This window comes from Cricetulus griseus, chromosome 3 (assembly GCF_003668045.3).
Source record: "Cricetulus griseus strain 17A/GY chromosome 3, alternate assembly CriGri-PICRH-1.0, whole genome shotgun sequence".
Classification (NCBI taxonomy): Eukaryota; Metazoa; Chordata; class Mammalia; order Rodentia; family Cricetidae; genus Cricetulus; species Cricetulus griseus.
Window position 1 is genome coordinate 243,676,302 of NC_048596.1, and position 20,859 is coordinate 243,697,160.

General features: G+C 41.7%; 1 protein-coding gene and 2 non-coding genes across 3 annotated transcripts; 2 read left to right on the forward strand and 1 right to left on the reverse strand.

The window, feature by feature from the left end:
* Positions 1–241: 241 nt before the first annotated feature.
* On the forward strand, positions 242–315 carry Trnat-cgu. Its single transcript has one exon. It is a non-coding gene; the product is annotated as a tRNA-Thr (tRNA).
* Positions 316–5,643: 5,328 nt separating this feature from the next.
* Trnam-cau lies at positions 5,644–5,716 on the reverse strand. Its single transcript has one exon. It is a non-coding gene; the product is annotated as a tRNA-Met (tRNA).
* Positions 5,717–18,021: 12,305 nt separating this feature from the next.
* Positions 18,022–19,369, forward strand: LOC100766228 (olfactory receptor 2B11). Its single transcript, XM_027409257.1, has 2 exons — positions 18,022–18,125; positions 18,403–19,369. Exons 1-2 carry the CDS (start codon positions 18,022–18,024, stop codon positions 19,367–19,369), a joined length of 1,071 nt encoding a protein of 356 aa, XP_027265058.1.
* Positions 19,370–20,859: the final 1,490 nt, after the last annotated feature.

The window sequence follows — 20,859 nt, forward strand, 5'->3', positions numbered from 1 at the left end:
TCACTCCATAGCCGGGTGTGTGTGTGCGTAATGCATGTCCTTGTGATAAGAGAAAAATATCTGACTGGGACTGATTCGTCTCCGTGTGTGATGCGTTTCAGAGAAAACGCAGTCTCTTTTCACAGCTGATTCTTCCCTGATAAAAATAGGCGTCACTAGATAGTGTAAGCTTCTTTTGTTTTCCCACTAAACAGAAATAAAATAGGATACATTTAACTGTCTTTCATACCTGCTGCCGCGTGGCTCCATGGCTTAGCTGGTTAAAGCGCCTGTCTCGTAAACAGGAGATCCTGGGTTCGACTCCCAGTGGGGCCTTGCATTTTCACTCTTTACTACAAACAAAACGCAATTGTTAAAAAGTTACTTTATTTACAAGATTGTAACCTGTCACGGTCTTCATACTTAATAACACAGTTTTTAATGAGGTAATTCAAATTCAAAACTTGGTCCAAGGTGCATGGACAAATCCTTCGTTACTTTTCATAAACTGACATTAAACTAGAGTAAGACATTTAAGGGCAGCCAAAATTAGATGCATAGATACGAATGATCCAGATCCTAACCATTTCCAGCTCAATGAGCCATTATAAAGGAAAACTAGAGTGTTTAAGGGAGAGACCAGGCTCTCCATCCACACTCTCCTTTTTTTAATGTTGTAGGAGAGGAAGCCTAAGGCTTCCACATGCTGGGCAGCACTGGACCACCTAGTTTCATGGCCAGCCCTGTCTTAGTCATTTTGAAGAGGATCCGAGGAAGAACACCTAAAGTAAGCCTCTCAAGGAAATTACCAGAGAGCATTTTGGATGATAGACTGAAAGTTAAAATTCCCTAGACCCATGTATATCTGGAGCAAGGATAGCAAGAAAGTGAGGAAGGACCAGACTGGAAGAGCAATTGTGTCAGAGCAATTGTGCCCAGACAATCTAAAGCAGCTGAGCCCACCCCCAGTGCTTTATAAAAAGTCTATGGCTCCTCATCTCCCATTGTCTCATCCATTAATCAACAAACATTAACTGATTTTATGTGGCAGGCATATTCATAAAGCGAGGAATACAGCTGTGAACAAAGCTAACCAAACACTCTGGGGAATCTTATATGCCAGTGTAGGAGTGACAGAAGCACAGAAATGAATAGATAGTGTAATAACCGTGTCCACTGCTGCTGAAGTCTGGGGGCAGGGATGAACAAGGAAAGAATATGGGGAAAGTACTAGGTGGGGCAGGTACTTAGAGAGTATCCTATCAAAGTCATTGGCAAATGTTCTTAATATTTTTATATATTTACTTGTGTGTGCATGCATGTGTGTGTATGTGGAGGTCGAGAACAACTTGTGGGAGCCAATTCACTCCTTACCAGTTAGCTATATTGTCAGGGTTGGTGACTGGTACCCATACCCCTTGAGCCATCTCACTGGCCTTGTTTTTAATTTTTTTTTTAACTCAATGGGAGCTGTCCCAGTATAACCAATACACTACTCTCTAAGTACCATAAGTAGCAACATAAAATAATCAGAATATTACCTTCAACTGTGCATGGATCTCACCTCTGTTCATTTTGATGGGAACTCAAAGTAGGTCCCAGTCTCTATATTCAACCCTCAGCTGCTGCGCAGGGTGGCTGAGGCACTTCTGCCAAATTACTTTAGCTCAATGGGCAGAAGTTACAGGCTCATCAAGCAGAGTTGACTGGAGTTGACGGATGAATACACATGAAAGATCTGAAATGGATATCTGACCCATAAACACGTGGTCAGTCAAGTTCAGTATATGGTGAGATCATTGTTCTAATCTTTAAAATAATTGTTTGTGACACTCACTCTGTAGAGATCCACCTGTTTCTGCCTGCCAAGTGCTGGAATTAAAGGCGTGCACCACCATTTTAAAGATTCCATTTTTAAGATTATCAAAACTATGAAATACTTAATGATAAATTAAAAATATACTTATAGGACACACACAGTAAAAAACAAACACACAAACAAAAAACACTAAACTAAACAAAAAAACACCCATAAAACCAAAAAGTTAACTGAGAAAAATTAAAGAAGACTTGAATGAGAAGACTACCATTGCCAAGATCTTGCTCTGTAGTTAAAGCCTGAGGCTGTTACGTGTACATCCAGCTTATACAGCAGGAAAGGACCCTAGTTCCTTTCCAGCCAAGCTGGTACTAATAACAGCAGCAAGCTTGGCCAAAGCACACACTGAAGCAGGAAAAACAAACAAACAAACAAACTCATGCTGGCACAGGAGTCAAGCGTTGTGGTACTCGAATGTAATCCCAGCATTTAGGAAGCAGAGGCAGGGTGATTATGGGTTCAAAGCCAGCCTGGGCTATATAACTAAGGATGGAGGAAAAAGAGAAGGAGGAGGAGAAGGAGGGAGGGGGAGATGGAAGAGACCAGTATGTATTTCTCTGAAATGAAAAGCAAAGTACTGGCTGGAATGCAAGATGCTCCAGACTGAGGCCTGTCTTTAAGCACCTATGCCAGGGTTTCAACAGTCTGTTAAGAGACCAGATAATGCATATCAACTGTGTCAGGACAAGAAACTGCTTGGTCCCAATCTAGAGGCAGAACTGTGTCTACTGGGGCTGCTGAGGAGACTGTGTAGGTATGGTTTGGCCGATCACAGATCCTGTCTATGCACTTGTCTACACACACACACACACACACACACACACACACACACACACACACTGCTGGAGAGAAACCCAAAGTCCACAAGATTAGGTGAGCAGTCTACCAGTAAACTATATCAGCCTATCCTTGCCATATTGGGACAAAAAATCAATAGGCACCAGGTAAACTCAATCCAGGATCCCTGGTAGATAGTCCTCAACTAGAAATGCAAAGTGCTTGGTTTAAGCCAATGAAAGGTTACAAAACACCAGTCTCTGATATTTGATGGGTCTATAACTAATAACCACCTCATATGAGACAGAACTGGTAACATACATGATACCAACCCAGGCCATCTGCCTACTGCACAGTGGTAGATATACCACTGAGATGAGATTTTCAAAGAAATAACTTATTCAGTGGCAGCCAACCATGGTCATGTTTCAGATCCATGCCCTTAAGGGTAGGTCCAGCACAGTATAATATAAGGCAAGAGAAAAAGTAGCAGGAAGCAAGCAGTCTATGTGTGTACAGTCAGACTTCAAAGGTCATATACCCATAGACTAAGAGTAGAGTTTTGGGCTTCCTGACATTAAAATGTCATCCATCAGCAGGGTGTGGTGAGGTATATCTGAAATCCCAGCCCTTCGGTAATACAGGCAAAAATAAATATCCAAAGCTTAGTGCAAGTCAGAGCAACAGAGTGAGAACCTGTCTCAAAAAAAGTAAATAAAATCAAGAGTAATTAAAAGACATCTGCATAGGACCACATAAAGAATTACTGGCAAGCATTATCAGCATATGCTTTATGTGGGAGATGTGTTATCTGGAGCAAAGCTAATATGAGAGACTGGTGGTGTATAGCTCAGCCATATGGCTGCCAGTATTCATGACATTCAGAGTCAACTAAAAGTGTGTCACTAAGGGAGAGATTGGGGCTCAGAGTAGAAAGCTACAAGTCCAAAGGCTTGGTTAGCATGAATGAGACTAGCTAGGCTAGCTGTGTTTATTAGCGGCTGGTGACTGCTAAAATTAGGAGTCTGTCTTGTCATGGAGTACTGGAGATTGAGGTCTTATGCTTTTGATGGTTATGTGCCTGAGGATGGCCTTTAAATTCTTGAGAAATGTTTCTGTGCTACACAGATATGTTTTTATAATCATAAGCTCTGCTTTTGTAAAAACCCACTATATGGTTGTGATCTGTTCAGTGTTGCACAAAGATTTGGTTTTATACCTTGCGTAGATCTATTGGTCCAAAGGCAGGCTTCCTTATTCCATCAACAGATAATTGAGAGCTGTTGATTATTCATCATCTCTTGGACTCCTAAGAGTAATAAACCATGTTGGTTTTGAGTGACCTTCACAATAACATATGAAGCCTGGCTTTTGTCTCACACCTGCATGTAACATGAAAAATAAAAGACCCAGAGACTCATATTGGGCTTCAAACCTCAAGCTGATGATCAGGAAAGCAAAGCAGCTGGCCACTAGCTTCTTAACCTCTACATCAGGCTGAATGGGCTGACACTGTCTCCACAAGCTCTCACCAAGCCCCAGACTGTAACCTCTTCTCAGTATGGCTGGAGAATGAATGCTTCCTACTTCAGTGTGGCTGGACAATGAATGCCTCCTACTGAATACTGAAGACCCTGCTTCTATCTTTTATACCCATCTAGTGCTGGGATGAAAGGCATGTGATCTGTTACTCTTTTAGACTGATTCAATCTCTTGTATCCCCAGGTGGCCTTGGACTCACAGATATCTGTCTATCTCTTAATCCTGAGTCCTAGGATTATGGGTGTGTACCAGCACCTCTTAGCTTCTGACTGCTGGAATTAAAGTGTGTGCTTGGCTTCTATGGCTTGCTTATTTATTTAAATAAATAAGCAGGCAAGCTTTAATAAATCTCGGTATGAGAGACTTTCCACTTATTTAAAGGCAGCCTAGACTATGTAAAGCGACCCTGTCACACTTCTTCCTATAATAAGCAATAACAACCTTTGTAGTCTCCCCCACAATCAAAGACAGATGGCGTACATTTTTCTAAGACCTGTATGCCCATGCATTGTACCCCACATGTTTAGAGAGGAATGCAACTAGTTGGCAGTTTGTCTTCCCAAGAGTTAGCTGTTGATCACCTAATGGTGGGTTAGCAAGGTAGGTCCTATCCAGTCCATGTAGTGTCACTGACATGAGAACTTGTCCTAGGAACCCTAGGCAACAAGATCTTCCCAGGGCATACTGTAGATGTTTCTTTGAACTTGCTGTGACTGTGTCATGAATGCAGAGCCACTTTTGTGTCCTATAGCAGATCTTGGCCTGGATCTGTGACAGTGAAATAAACAGAACTGTATAGCAGATAATTCGGCTGGTCTACTGTTTGCTTTTTTTTGTTGTTGTTGCTTTGGAGACAACCTGTAACTTGTGGCAATCCTTCCTTAGCCTCCATACTACAGGTATGATTCACCACACTGCTTTAATGGGTTTTACTTTTATATCGCTTGGGTTTGAAACACAGCTGCTAGCAACTCAAACCAACAGGGAAAGAAGTCTAACGGGATACCGGATTTGTTAATTCACTGGTCAGACGCGGACAGGCTCCCTACAAAGGGCGCAATGGTTCATTTCTCAAAACTCCGCCACCTTGTGGTAGACATCTGCATTAGCAATTCCGGGTCAACTGACCAGGACTAGACCAAAAATCGCCAGTGCCTGAGACTTAACCCCGAGCAGATGCTCTAACTTCAAAAGAACAAGATAGCATATCTGAACTATTTGGAGCCTCTAGATTTGTGTCAGTTTTCCAGAACGTCAGTAGGTGGCTGAGATTTATTATTAGGCACACATTTAGTTTTACGCAACGCACTGTGGTAGGCATATTAGAAAAATACTTTAAACAAAAGGTACTAAAGTAAAAGGATAAAGATCTCGAGAGACTACAGCCTCGTTATATTTATGGTGTGTGTCAGTTGTCGAATTCTATATTTCTCTACAGGATTGGAAAACGTGAGTCAAAAGATACTTGCCCTCTCTGAGGCTCGAACTCAGGACCTTCAGATTATGAGACTGACGCGCTGCCTACTGCGCTAAGAAGGCACTGAACAGTGCGGTCTTGGGCAAAGCTATTGATCCTAATTTTTCACATTTCTACATTCATTCTGAAGTCAGATTCCCCTCACCCCACCCCCTCAACAGAAGACAAAGAGAGCGTGCCTTGTCCACCCCGCCGCCCCGAACTGCACGAGACCACCGACAGCCGCGATGCAGCCCGTCAAAACCGTATTCTCAATTTTGTTTCTGTGCGTCAACAGCGGTTTCTTGAGCGTGAACTTTTTAGATGACAGCGGAGCCAGGAAGTTGCAAGAGCCGCAACCAAGATTGTTACAATCCATATTCCCTAGCCGTGTCACTTGAGTGCCCTCTACCTGTCTAGCCTCCAAAATAGAATAATAAATACGAGCTGGAATAGAAAGAAAAGACCTGGCCGGAAGGGAGGGTGGGAGGGAAAAATAAATAGCGTGATTTTTCTTGGGCGTGTAAGTTACTTAAAACCGCCGTTATCTGCAGAATGGCCTGATACTTAACAGTATCATCTAACGCACTGAACATTTGTCACAAACAAGTTGTCGGGGAATACTAATCAGTGACACAAATATGGACACCAAACTTTGCTGTCAGTCGGAAACGCTTTTAAATAGTTTTTAATATATTTTCATTGAAATGAACTCTTTTCTTTGGCATTTGGGAGTTCTGTTTTGAGACAGAGTTTCACTCTGTAGCCCAACCTATCCTGGAACTCAGTGTTTACCCCAAAGACTCCACCCTCAGTCTCCCGAGTTCTGGGATTTAAGAAATAAAATAAAAATGTTACTAAAAGTTTAGACACGTTTTATCGTCTCCACTTCTCAGGTGAGGAACGCACTAGGGAGCTTAACCGCTTCCAATGGTGTGTGGGTAAGAGGGGCGCAGACACGCACACACGCGGCTCCGGGAGCGTGAGATTTGGCTAGGGAGCCCCCTGTTTTCTGAGGAAGACATAGCAACGGGCTTCCATTGAGGAAGTCTTTGAGTAGGCTGAGGCAGGGTGTCGAAGCAGGAGGCGGAGCCTGTTTGTAGATTCCATTGGTAGTTCGGACATCTACAGAGTAATTTATATTTAAAATAGCAAAAAATAGTAAAACACACTTGTCTCTTTGAAATCATTAAGGTCAGCACTAGGAGTTTGCTTGTGTGATAGTGGGGCTAAGGGGTCTAAAGGTGCTAGATCGAGACTCCAGTTGTTCTGGGATGTGGCTTCAAATCTCACCCCTGCCAAGTCTTAGTCAAGCATATACCTTGAAGGTATATGCTATTCTGCAATAAGAGCTTGAAAACGTTATTTCTAAATCGGCCCCTTTTTGTCTTTAAATTTTTTTAAAGAAATAAGTAAAAAACAACAACAACAACCCTGTGTTTCATAAGCACTGCATGGTAACAGCGCCTTTCAGTGAGCACTCACTCCTGCCCAGCCCTCCCCTGAGCACAGGGCTTCTGAGAGGACTCATCACAGAGACTGCAGTTACAGTTCGGATGTGTGCCGGTTCTGTTGCATTTAGAAGGTCTTGTTTCCTGGGTGTCCTCCATTCCCTCCAGATCTTACTGCATCCTCTTCCACAGGGTCCTCTGAACCCTAAGGATAGGGATTTGATCGAGGCATTCCTGATGGGCTTGAGTAGGCCCAAGCATGGCAAACATGGTTCTGGCAAGCCTTGCCTTTCCCCCAATTCCTTTGCCTTGCTAAAAACCACGAGAAAAGGGATTTTTTAGAATGACTCACAGGCTGTGGTCCAGCTTATCCAACAATGGCTGGCTACGAACAGAAAGTCCAAGAATCCAGTAGGAGCTCAATACCCAAGGCTGGATTTCCCAGCTCAACTTCATTGTATGCTGGAATCCCGCGGAAGTAGATGTTAGTGCCAGCAAAGGAATGGACTTGGTAGTGAGGTGAAAGCAGGCAGGCAAAGAGCAAAAACTTCCCTTTTCCATGTCCTTACATAGGCTTCCAGCAGAAGGCCTGGCTCAGATTAGAGATGGGTTTCTTTTCCAGCTCAAAAGATCTGGACTAAAGGTGTGTCTTCCTTCATCTAATATCCCGATCAGAAGTTGATCTTCCCACTTCAAATTAAGCAAAAATCCCTCTCAGGTGTACTCTCAATTTTGGGGTCTTAGTTAGCTAAGCTGACAGCCAAGAATAGCCATTACAATAATATATAGGCAGATGATAGAGAAATAATAGATGGATTAATAGACCAATGATACATGATAAATAGATGAGAGAGAGAATAGATGACAGATCAATAGATGATATATGATCGATGCATGATAAGGGACAGAAGATTAATAGATAGAGGACAGATGATAGGTAATGTAGTAGATCCTTAGAAGATTGATGATAGCTATATTAGAGACAACAGATGACAGATAGATGTTTACTTGGCTTTTTTTCTTGAATGAGTTCACTTGTTTTATATTTTCCTTAAAAAAAAAAAATCTGTTTTCCCTAATGGCTTGATCTCTGTTAGTCAATTATTCTAGAATTTCTTGTGGTTTAGTTGGACTTTTTTGTTTTTTAAGTTTTAATTCTTCACTGAGGTCTATCAGTTCTAAGTCTCTGTTTTGCACAAACATATCACTTTTTCATTTTGATTGTTCTTACTTATGGCAATTCTTCATAGTTCCTACGACTTCTTCCTCTTTTTGTAACATTTTCATTTAATTGACTCTGTGAGCAGGAGTTTGGGGGTGGGGCATGCGTGCCGTAACTAGAGTGGAGGACAATCTGTAGGCCTGGGGACTGAACTAAGATTGTCAGGTTTGGCATTTTACAAGCCCCTTTCTATGGGGCTTTCTTAAACTTTCTTAAACTCTTTAGTTCTTTGAAATGTTAAATGACAGGTCACACATCTTTACCGACACATATTTATTTATCCCACCCAATTTTCTTCTGAATGTTCTTTGTTTAGTTACTTTTTTTTTTTTTAATCTAGGCTCTCAGGTAGCTCAGAGTAGGCTATGTCTCCGAGGATGAACTCGGGCTCCTGATCTTCCCACCTCAGCTTTCCCGAAGTGTTTGAATTACAGATGCGTGCCCTGAGTCTGGCTCTCAGATAGTTTCAGTATAAGGCTGGTGAGTCACAGATACGGAACTCAATGGGCAAAAAAATAGTTGATTATTATCTGAATAAGTATGTCATAATTTTTTGAGAAAATCACACCAATTGCTGTGCAAGATCTGTTGAAGGCCTTCAGCATGTCTTTCTAAAGTTTCTCTATTTATTCTGCACTTTCTTTGTCTGTGCCTCTCCATCATATACTCAGTCATATACATAGGCAGGTATCTTGGATCTTTTGAGAATATGATTTGTTACATGGTGGTCTAGGTTCTTCCTTGTCATTTCTTTTTTGGAGAGGAAGAAAAACAAATGTTCTCAGTGCTTAAAGTCTTCTTCTGAATTTTGATGTAGTTTGCTATTGATACTAGATAACCCAGTGTTGTGTTACTGTTTTGCATATTATTTCCAGGTATCACTGAAGTTTAACAACAGTCATTTATATCTGAGGCTTTTAGTCCTCAAGGGGATAAATAAATTAACCTCGCTGGAATATGAATTTTCATTCTGCAACTGAAGAAGCAGTCTGATTCTCTAATATGGTGACTTTCCTTTTAAACACACACTTGAATCGCCTAGGGAACTACTTAAAATACAGTTGCTTTGAGACTCATTCTCAGAAATTTTAGTTTCATTTGGTCAGTGGCCTAGAAATGTGTATTTTAGTAAGCACTCTCAGTGTTGTTGAAACAAGTGACTTCAGAAAACACTGGGTTGTAATAGTGAACACGGAGATGATCTTAAAGTGAGGCCTGCCTGTACCAACAGCCTTCTGCCTGTAGCTCCCAAGTGCTGGGATTACAGGAATATACCACCACACACACATCCCATTCCTCATCTCTACGTTTTAAACTGAAAAGCTGGAGGATGAACAGCAGAACAGCAGAAGCAGCATGATACAGCCATAGAGATGAAAAAATTGTACTTTCTCCACCCCTTCTTTCCACTCTAGTTTGTGTTTGCATTTTAAGATAAGGTCTTGTGTAACCCAGGCTGGCCTCCTCCTCACTCCGTAGTAGAAAAGACTCCAGATTCTTTTCCTTCCTCCTCCCAATTTCTGGGATTACAGACATGTGCCACCAAACCTGGCTCCATCTGTGTGTTCTTCATAGAGGACTTCCTATATAGACGGCTGAGGTTTTATTTTTTATTTTCCTCCTTCAGGAGTAAATAGAGTCAAACAGCACTTTACTAGGCTGGTGCACTTGGTTTATAAGAAGAAACACCAAAACTATTTTTAGAACCTTTAAGGCTCAGAGTCAGAGGTCATCTTTAGCTACAGAGTCAGTTCAAGGCCAGACTCAAAACAAAACAGAAGGAGGAGGGACTTCTCTTAGCAACTTGGCCAGGAGCCATCTAAAAACCTTGGAAGGGCAGCCTAGGTGTTTGGGAAGGGGCAGGACAATTAAGTGTCTTTAACCATCTTTAGAGTGGCTGCCTTTCTGATGGAGCAATTTACTCTGAAAACCTTTTCATGTGATAGAGATGGATTGAAACTTTGCCACCTTGTGGAAGAAAAAAAAGAGGATCTTTTCTTTTTCTCCATTTATTTTATTTAAATTAGAAACAAGATTGTTTTACATGTCAATCCCTCCCCTCTCCCCCCACTAACACTCTACCTATCCCATACCCTTTCTGCTCACCATGGAGGGTGAGGCCTTCCATGGGAGATCTTCAGAGTCTGTCATATCCTTTGGGATAGGGCCTAGGCCCTCCATGGTGTGTCTACGCCGAGAGAGTATCCCTCTACTCAGAGGGGGCTCCCAAAGTCAATTCCTATGCTAGGGATAAATACTGATCCACTACCAGAGGCCCCAAAATTTCCCAGACCTCCTAACTGACACACATGTTCAGGGGGTCTGGAGCAGTCCTATGCTGGTTTCCCAGCTATCAGTCTGGGATCCATGTGCTCCCCCTTGTTCAGGTCAGCTGTTTCTGTGGGTTTTACCAGCTTGTTATTGACCCATTTGCTCATCACTCCTCCTTTTCTGCAACTGGATTGCAGTTCAGTTTAGTGTTTAGCTGTGGGTGTCTGATTCTACTTCCATTAGCTGTTGGATGAAGGCTCTAGGATAGCATATAAGGTAGTCATCAATCTCATTTTCAGGGGAGGGCATTTAAGGTAGCCTCTCTATTGTTGCTTAGATTGTTAGTTGGTGTCATCCTTGTAGATCTCTGGACATTTGCCTAGTGCCTGATTTCTCTCTAAACCTATAATGGCTCCCTCTATTATGGTATCTCTTATCTTGCTCTCCTCTATTCTTCCCCTGACTCAACCTTCCTGCTCCCTCATGTTCTCCTCTCCCATCCTCTTCTCCCCTTCTCATTCTCCTAGCTCCCTCTGCCCTGCCCCCACGATCCCCACTAGCTTAGGAGATCTTGTCTCTTTCCCCTTCTTCGGGGGACCATGTACGTCTCTCTTAGGGTCCACCTTGTTTCCTAGCTTGTCCGGTGTTGTGGATTGTAGGCTGGTAATCCTTTGCTCTATATCTAAAGTCCATATATGAGTGAGTACATACCATGTTTGTAACTGGGTTACCTCACTCAGAATGGTTTCTTCTAGTTCCATCTTTTGCCTGCAAATTTCAAGATTCCATTGTTTTTTTCCGCTGAGTAGTACTCCATTGTGTAAATGTACCACATTTTCCCTATCCATTCTTCAGTTGAGGGGCATCTAGGTTGCTTTCTGGTTCTGGATATTACAAGTAATGCTGCTATGAACATAGTTGAACAAATGTCCTTGTTGTATAAATGACCCGAAAAACTCAACCAGGTGATAAACACCTTCTGCAAAGTGGCAGGATATAAGATTAACTAAAAAAAAAAAAATCAGTCGCCCTACTATATACAGATTATAAATGGGCTGAGAAAGAAATCAGAGAAACATCACCTTTTACAATAGCCACAAACAGCATAAAATATCTTCGTGTAACACTGGCCAAACAAGTAAAAGACCTGTATAGCAAGAACTTTGAGTCTTTAAAGAAAGAAATTAGAGAAGATACCAGAAAATGGAAAGATCTCCCATACTCTTGAATAGGTAGGATCAACATAGTAAAAATGGCAATCTTGCCAAAAACAATCTACAGATTTAATGCAATTCCCATCAAAATACCTGCACAATTCTTCACAGATCTTGAAAGAACAATTCTCAACTTTATATGGAGAAACAAAAGACCCAGCATAGCCAAAACAAATCTGTACAGTAAAGGAACTTCCAGAGGCATCACCGTCCCTCACTTCAAGCTCTATTATAGAGCTATAGTTCTGAAAACAGCTTGGTATTAGCACAAAAATAGACAGGTAGACTAATAGAATTGAATTGAAAACCTTGATATGAACCCATACACCTACACACACCTGATTTTTGACAAAGACGCTAAAATTATACAATGGAAAAAAGAAAGCATCTTCAACAAATGGTGCTGGCATAACTGGATTTGAACATGTAGAAGATTGCATATAGATCTATATCTGTCGTCATGCACAAAACTTAAGCCCAAATGGATCAAAGACCTCAACATAAATCCAGCCACACTGAACCTATTAGAAGAGAAAGTGGGAATTACTCTTGAACGAATTGGTACAGGAGACAGCTTCCTGAACATAACACCAGTAGAACAGACACTGAGAGTCACAATTAATAATTGGGACCTCCTGAAACTGAGAAGCTTCTGTAAGGTAAAGGACACCGTCAACAAGACAAAACGGCAGCCCACAGAATGGGAATAGACATTCACCAACCCCACATCTGACAGAGGGCTGGTCTCCAAAATTTACAAAGAACTCAAGAAGCTAGTCTCCAAACACCAAATAATCCAATTAAAAAGTGAGGTACAGAACTAAGTAGACAGTTCTCAATAGAGGAGTCTAAAATGGATGATAGACACTTAAGAAAGTGCTCAACATCCTTAGCCATCAGGGAAATGCAAATCACAACAACTCTGAGATACCATCTTACTCCTGTCAGAATGGCTAAAATCAAAAACACCAATGACAGTTTATGCTGGAGAGGATGTGGAGAAAGGGGAACACTCTTCCACTGCTGGTGGGAGTGCCAACTCGTATAGTCACTTTGGAAATCAGTATGGCGATTCCTCAGAAAAATGGGAATCAGTCTACCACAAGATCCAGCAATTCTACTCTTAGGCATATACCCAAAAGAAACACATTGAAAAAGAGGATCTTAATGTTTTTAGGCAGTTTAAAAAAAAAGACATAAATCTGGACTAGGGCAAGGTTGAACACATGAAATCTGAATGTATTCCACACACCACTGTGTGTAGATGTAGGAAAGTCCATGGACTCTGATGTTTGCAAAACCTTCACTTAGTATTTGAATTCTGAAAAACACAAAGATCTTATAAACCATGAACAAATTAATTTCTTCACGTCTCACTTTAAGAAGCTATTAGGAACCTTCATGTAAAGAGTCTAGGATGTGTTAAATGATTATTATTGTTGCTATTTAGTGTGTGTGTGGTGGGGAGTTATGCATGTATATTTGGGTGCGTGTGGAGGCCAGAAGAGGTCGTCTCTGGAGACAGTTACAGGTAGCTGTGAACCACCTAATGTGAGTGCTGGGAATCAAAGACAGGCTCTCTGCAAGAGCAGAAAGTGTTCTTAGCTGCTGAGACATCTCTCAGGTCCTGTTATTACTGTTATTAATACATTTGTTTGTTTTCTGAAAATGGATGAGGTAAATTCTTCTCTCCCTTGATAGTAAGGTGAGGTTAATGGATGGAAAAACTGATGCAATCTCAATTGTAGCCAAGGTGGCAAATATAAAACTGATGCTCCAGGGGGATTAATTCACCAATTGCAGTCTCTCAGGGATGGCTGGTGCATTGAATGAAAGTTAGTTTTATCTACCCCTGAGTCAGCCTTAGAACCAGGAGAATTCTGTCCATCACCTAACCTGCTACATCAAGACTTTAGAGGCTCTTATTGGTCCCTAGCCTGGTCAGGGCCACTTCTCTCCCTCCAGACCTGAGGATTCTGGTCCTTCAGCAACATTTCTCCTGACTAGATTTCTATAAGTGATCACATCTGTTATATAAACCCAAACAAACAGAGGTATGTGCTAGTCATGTCCCTTTCTACCAATACTGGTGTTTGTCCAGTTTTATTTGGTTTTGAGATGGGGCATACATGAGTGTTTTGAGGTACACAAGATTAGTCAGGCTAAGATACCTCAGTTAACGAACTTTTATTCTACCAAACAAATTGCTAGCACTTGTTTGTGTCAACTTCAGTAAAGAATGAGGGATCAGGCCGTAATTGAGCAAATATTTTAAAATATAACACACCGAAGATCAGCTCAGGAATCAGATTGTGAGAACAATGGCCAACAAGTCAGAAATCTTGAGGATGCTTTTGAGAAGACAGGACAGGATGCCATTCATTTCCTCTACTAGCTTGTCTGTGTTACTTCTCTGGAGACAGTCCCTTGACACTGCCTCTGTCTCCATTTGTCCCTGGCCTTGGTGATATCAACTATTATAACAAACTATCCCAGCCACAGATTCAGGTACTTTATGATTTTTCAATTCAGAAGCTGATTAAGTCGACCTAGAGCTTTCTAAGAGGCCCCAGAAGAGAGACACTCAAGCTGATTCTTACCTGCCAAACTTAAATTTTACCTTCTAAAGATGGTTTTGATTTAAACTATCCCATGCAATGCTCACACCAATGCCACTTTTCCTTTCTGATTGCATTTCTAGCCTCCTAGAACCTCAGATCAAAGTTTAGGTTTCTAACTCCTCTGTCTTGCACCCATGCCTTGCTCCCAATTGTCACCATTGCCTTACCAGCTAATCCTTTCCCTGTCCCCAGATGCCTCCATAAGCGCCCCCAGCTTCCCATCTCTTCTCTCCTGTCGTGTGTGTGTGTGTGTGTGTGTGTGTGTGTGTGTGTGTGTGTGTGTGTGTGTGTACCTGTGTACATGCTTTCAGAGGACAGAAGAGGGCAGCATGTCTATCCTCTGGCGCTAAAGCTCTGAGCCACCTGATGTAGGTGCCAGGAACTAAATGCAGGTCTCTGGAAGAGCAACAAATGCTCTTCAACACTGAACCACCTTTGCAAGCCTCCCTACCTTGTTTTTGAGATCAGGTCTTTCACTGAATGTGGAGGTTGCTGATTTGGCAAAACTAACTGGCCTGTAGGCTACAGGGCCCCTCTCTCTTTGAGTCATTAGGACTGCAGCATCTACCACCATGCCCAACTTTTTTCACACAGGTACTTGTGATCTGAACTCAAGCCCTGATGCTTGGACAGGGATCACCTCTTCAGTTCCTACTTACCCATATTTCTTAATAACACAAGCTTTAATCTATGAATACTTTTTTCACTTCTAAGTGTAAGTTACTACCATTAACACAGAGCAATTTGAGCCAAGTGTCGTGGCTCATGCCTGTAGTCCCAGCATTTAGGAAACTGAAGCAGGAGGATTTGCATGAGTTCAAGGTCAGTCTAGGCTACATGGTAGTTCCAGGCCACCTAGGGCTACAAAGTTGAACCCCATTTCAAAAATAACAAACAAAGCTGTATGTGAATATGCAGAATCAGAGAAACTGCTATTTAATTGTCCTGTTGTCATTTGGCTTCTCTACTACTGATCTCATGTTTGCCTGGAATCCAGATGTCCTTAGCTCATCCTTGCAGAGGGGTAAGCCACACTGCCTGCCCTCTTCCCAGGCAGAGCAGGGGAACAGCAGTGGGTAGCAGAGGAGACTGGTATCTGTAGCTCTGAGACTCCTTAGTACAGTCTTTCATACAATCTCAGACAGTGCTCTGCTTTTGTTTGCTTTGCTTTTTGTGTTTTGAGTCAGTGTCTCACTCTGTGGCCCCAGCTGGTCTAGAGCTCACTGTGTAATCCTGGCTGGCCTTGAATTTAGGGTGATCTTCCTGCTTCATCTTCCCAAGTGCTGGCATTATAGATGTGAGCCACTATGTCTGGCAATCCATTGTTTTTAATTCAGCGTTATACCGGTCCCCTCAAAGGTCTGGTTCCTGGAATCCCCAATCCTTTCATTTACTAGCTTGCTGAATCTCTGCAACACTGCCTAAGTCTTCTGGTTTCTTGGCCATTACTATGCAATTGTTTGCTTTCTAATTTACAAAAATGTCATTGACATTATTTTTTTGCTCTCATCTCCCTTCTCATCCTCCTTTTCATGATGAATTTACATTTTTCATTCTTTCATTACCATTTTAGTTGGCGGACACAAATATTTGCATTGTATATACCATATCTGAAACCCATATCTAGTCTTCAAGACTTAGTTCAATAGCATTCACCTTCAGGATACTATCAGGGTCTTGATTCCTACCCACGAGAGATTTCTCACATCCCTGAACTCTTCACCCCTTATCTGCTCTCCAGGGTGACACACAGCTCACTCTGAGTTGTTGCTTGCTATGCATGCAGAAGTAGAGAGGTCTTGGTGTGGAGTCTTCATCAGACAGGATGGATCTGTTGGGTTTTCTTCTCAATGTGCAGATAGAATATTTTTCTTGAAAATTTTATTTTAGGGTCACTTTAGGCTAACAGAAAAGTTGAGCAAAGGTACAGAGATTCCCCATAATTCTCTTACTTCTCTGCACATGTGTAGTTTTCCCTTTCTTCCACCACAAAGGAGCATTTGTTATAATCAATGAGCCAAAAATTGATGGATCACCCCAAATCCAGAATTTACACAGGAATTCACCTTTGGTATCATACATCATGTGTATTTGGATAAGTTTATCATGTCATATATCCATCATTACAGAGCAGGGCACACAGAGACTATGGAATAGTTTCATAGTCCAAAATCCTTGATGTTGCAATGATTCTCACACCCTCAGCCACTGGTAGCCACTAATGATTTTTGTGTCTCTACAATGCCACCCTTTTGGAATGACAGTCTTTTGGAATTGTATAGTATATAGCTTTCTCAGAATTCCTTCTCTGGTGTCTTTTCATGGCTCAAAAGCTCATTTTTTAGTACTGAATAATGTTCTATTATCTAAATATACCATGGTTTATTAATCCGCTTACCTACTGAAGGACGTTTCAGCCATTTCTAAGTATTTGCAGTTATGAGTGAAGCAGTTGTAAACATTTGTGTACAAGTTTTCAGGTGGATGTAACATTTCAGCACATTTGGGGAATAGCAAGGGGCAAAATCTCTAGCTAAGTTTGACAGCTTATGTTTAGTGCTGTTAGAATCTGCTGGCTTGTCTTGTGAGTGGAAAATTGTGCATCTCACCAATAGCAAATGGAAATGCCTGCAGCCCTATGTCTGCCCCAGCATTTGTCCTTGTCTCTGCCCGAGCACTTGGGTTTATCAGTGTTCTAGCATTTGTTCTTTTCTATGCTCTAGTCCTTGGTCTTGTCTGTGTTTTCACATTTGGTTTTGTCTGTGTTCTAGCATTTGGTATTATTTTTGGTCTAGCATTTGGTCTTGTCTTTGTTCTGAATTTTGTGCATTTCAAGAGGTATATGGTGGCATCTCATTGCAATAGTCCTTCTTCTGGTGGTAGTCCTGGCTATTGAACTCATAGCTTTGCACATACTAGGCAAGTGCTGGACCACCTGACTATATCCCCAGGCCTGGATTTTATCTTTCACCCTTTGCAGATATCTCTTTTTCTATGTCATCTTTCCATTTTCTTGAGAGGTATAACATTTCAAGAAAGGAATCTTTATCAGAGAAAAGAGGAGTATTGCCTTGACTAGAATGGGAAAGTGGGTAGTGGGTACCATGGTGCTCTTGATGCCCTGGAGACGCTCATTCTGATTCTTCCCCCATCAGTGCTTACAAGACATCTGAAGTATATTAAACTTGTTTTCTGGTACAGTTTTCTCTATTGGTCAGGGTTCTTAGTTGTAAATAGGACAGTGATTGTAATTGTTTAAGCAGAAAAACAGATAGGGAAGCAGTGCTTCACAGAATAGGGGAAAAAGAAATGAAGAGAAGGAAGACGTAATCAAAACTGTACCCCAGGGAGAGCGTATACAGATGTGTCCTTTGGTGATGTCACATGGATGTTACTCAGGAGGTGGTCTTCTCTGAATTTCTAAAGTCCCTATCATTCTTCATTTCTTTGTATTATCATTCCACTAAATTTAAATCCTTGGGACTAGCATCTGATTGGCTAACTCTAAATCACTACTCCCTTAGCAGTGAGGCTTCAGGGAAAACAATACAGTGCCCATCTCCCACTGGCATCTTTCACCAGGCAGAAGAGGTGTTTAAGCAATACAAGATGTTGTCCTTTTTCCTGTTAACAAATTGTTCTCCTAACACAAAAGAAGTGGAGAGAAAATCTGCCACCTACCACACTGCCCAGATCCTACCTGATTTGTTCAGGTATTTCAAATGCCTCAATGAGAAATTTCTTTTTAAAAGGGAGTATGGGCAGGAAAGAAAGCATTATATAAAACAACTTTGTCCCTAGGAAGAGCTACCCAGATGCTTGAAATGTTACTTATAAATTATTGTATTCATTAACATTGCTGTGATTTCTGTGGATGACATATATCAGCTCTTTACCCAGAAAAAGTCTATTTTTTCCTAGTGTCTTCAGAATTTCTACTGATTTTTTTTTTTGCTTTCAAATCATCATTTTCTTCCTTGATCTTATCAGGTCAGCCCCCTTTGAAAATTCAATGAAGCTCATCAATGGAGATTTCCCAAAAGATTTCATTCTCATGGGCTTTACCAAATACCCATGGCTGGATCTTCCTCTCTTCTTTGTCCTCCTGACCTCCTACATGTTCACATTGATGGGAAACATCGCTATTATTCTGGTCTCTCAGCTTGATTCCCAGCTCCAAAGTCCTATGTATTTCTTCCTTACCAGCCTTTCATTTTTGGATCTCTGTTTCACCACCACAACTGTCCCTCAAATGCTATTTAATTTACAGGGACCTAACAAGAACATCACTTATATAGGCTGCATGGCCCAGGCCTATGTGTTTCATTGGCTAGGCTGTACAGAATGTGTTCTGCTTGGCATCATGGCCTTAGATCGCTATGTGGCTGTGTGCAAGCCTCTGAGGTACTCTGTCATCATGGACCACAGACTTTGTCTGCAGCTTTCAAGCACTGCTTGGCTCACGGGCCTGGCCAATTCACTACTACAGTCTACACTCACCATACAGTTGCCCCTGTGTGGGAACCAGATGCTGGACCACTTCTTCTGTGAGCTGCCTGGACTTATTAAGATGTCTTGTGGGAACACCACAGTCAATGAGATTACTTTATCAGTGGTGGCCACATTCTTGATAATGGGTCCCCTCTCCATGATACTTGTGTCTTATAGTTACATTGCCCAAACTGTATTTCGAATTCCTTCTGCGGCTGGGAGACTTAAAGCTTTCAACACTTGCTCATCGCACTTGCTGGTAGTTTCTTTATTTTATGGGCCAGGTATCTACATCTATATGCAACCCTCAGAGGATGGCTCCCAAGACCTCATCAAGGTTTTGACTCTGTTTTACTGTGTCATTACTCCCATGGCTAATCCATTCATCTACACGCTGAGGAACAAAGATGTCATAGGAGCTATGAGGAGACTTCTGAGGAAAGCCATTTCAACTAAGGGGATATGAAAAATGATTCTTTATTATGAATGGGAAAACCCAACAATAATATGAAGCATCCTTTAGGATTTTGATTTTGTTTTGTCTGAAATAGGGAATTCCTGGCCTTGAGTTTGTGATCATCCTGCTGCAGCCTCTAGAGTGTTGGGATTACAGGTGTGCATCAGCACACCCAGCTTAAAGGTTTACCCTCAAACCACCCTCAAACCTCTAATGTCAGGAAGGGGTTACATCTTGATGAGTTGTTGGCCAGAGGGGTCCCTAGACTCACCTAAACACCACAAGTTATTGCCAAGGCTATTGGTTATCCTTTCCAACCTGATGATAAGACCCATTGCTGAAGATGTCACTTAATTATGTCATAGAACATGAAGAAATTGAGCTGGCACCCAAAGAGAAGTTTCACTGCTGCTAAGTAACATTCATGGTGTTGGGAGGTACTGTGAACGGTGCTGGAGGAGAAAAGTAATCAGTACCACCCAGTTATAAAACCTGCAAGCTACACCAGTGACTGCCTGAAAAAAATAAGCTGGCGCAATAGTGGCACAAAAAAACCAACTATTTTTTAAAGACTTGGATTTAAGGTCTACTCCCTGAGATGGAACCCATACCTGACATAGTTAACAAGGTCAGAATCTGCTATTAGGTAGATCATGGGCTTAGGGGGGAGCCTACTACTATTATTCTGCTAAATGAACATAGCAGTAAAATGGTACCAATAACATATCACTATGGCCAGTTGCTCAATTATCATCAAAGAAACTTATTCTTGCAATAGATAGTGATTAAGGCAGAGGCCCACAACTAGAAAACGTGCAAAGAATAAGATGCTTAGGAACAGTCAGCCCTAAATGAGATGTCTTTATCAAACCCCTCCCCTCAAGGCTCAAGGGTCTATGCAGAAGAAGAGACAAAAAGATTGCAAGAGCCAGAGGTAACAGATGATTCCAAAGAAACAGTGTTTTCCAGACACAACAGGGTTGATCACATATGAACTTACAGAGACTTACAGCATACACAAGGCCAGCACAAATTCAAGCCAGACAAAATCCCAGTATGGAGGAGGGGAAGAAGCCTAACAAAGAAGCCCTTTGCAATCGAACCTACTAGGTCAGGGAAAATCAGTTTTGTTTTATTTTTCCAATGGAGTGATAATGAGGTATATTAATCACACTCTAGCACAGGCGCCATGCCCAGGAGTAGTTGGCCAACACAAAATGGAGCCCATGTTTTTTTTGTGTGTGCTTTTTGTTTTGTCTTGTTTTAATACATTTTTTTGTCTTACTATTTTTTTGTGATTTTCATTGTTTTGAGAGAGGGAAAGAACATGAAGTGTATAGTTAAGGAAGGTAGGAAGGATTTGATAGGAGTTGGGTGAGGGGAAAGAATATGATCAAAATATATTATATGACTTCCCTCTTACCAGCTGCAGTGCTTGGGAAAGGGTCCCGGCACCTTGCCTGGGCAACACAGTAGAGCTGGCTCTGATGGTGTAGGTG

What these genes read in the sequence shown, in the direction of transcription:
- LOC100766228 (XM_027409257.1), top strand. Translation starts at nt 18,022, where the DNA reads ATGTTGTCCTTTTTCCTGTTAACAAATTGTTCTCCTAACACAAAAGAA. An exon ending in ATCCTACCTGATTTGTTCAG is followed by an intron (nt 18,126 to 18,402) that starts GTATTTCAAATG and finishes TGATCTTATCAG; the next exon opens with GTCAGCCCCCTTTGAAAATT.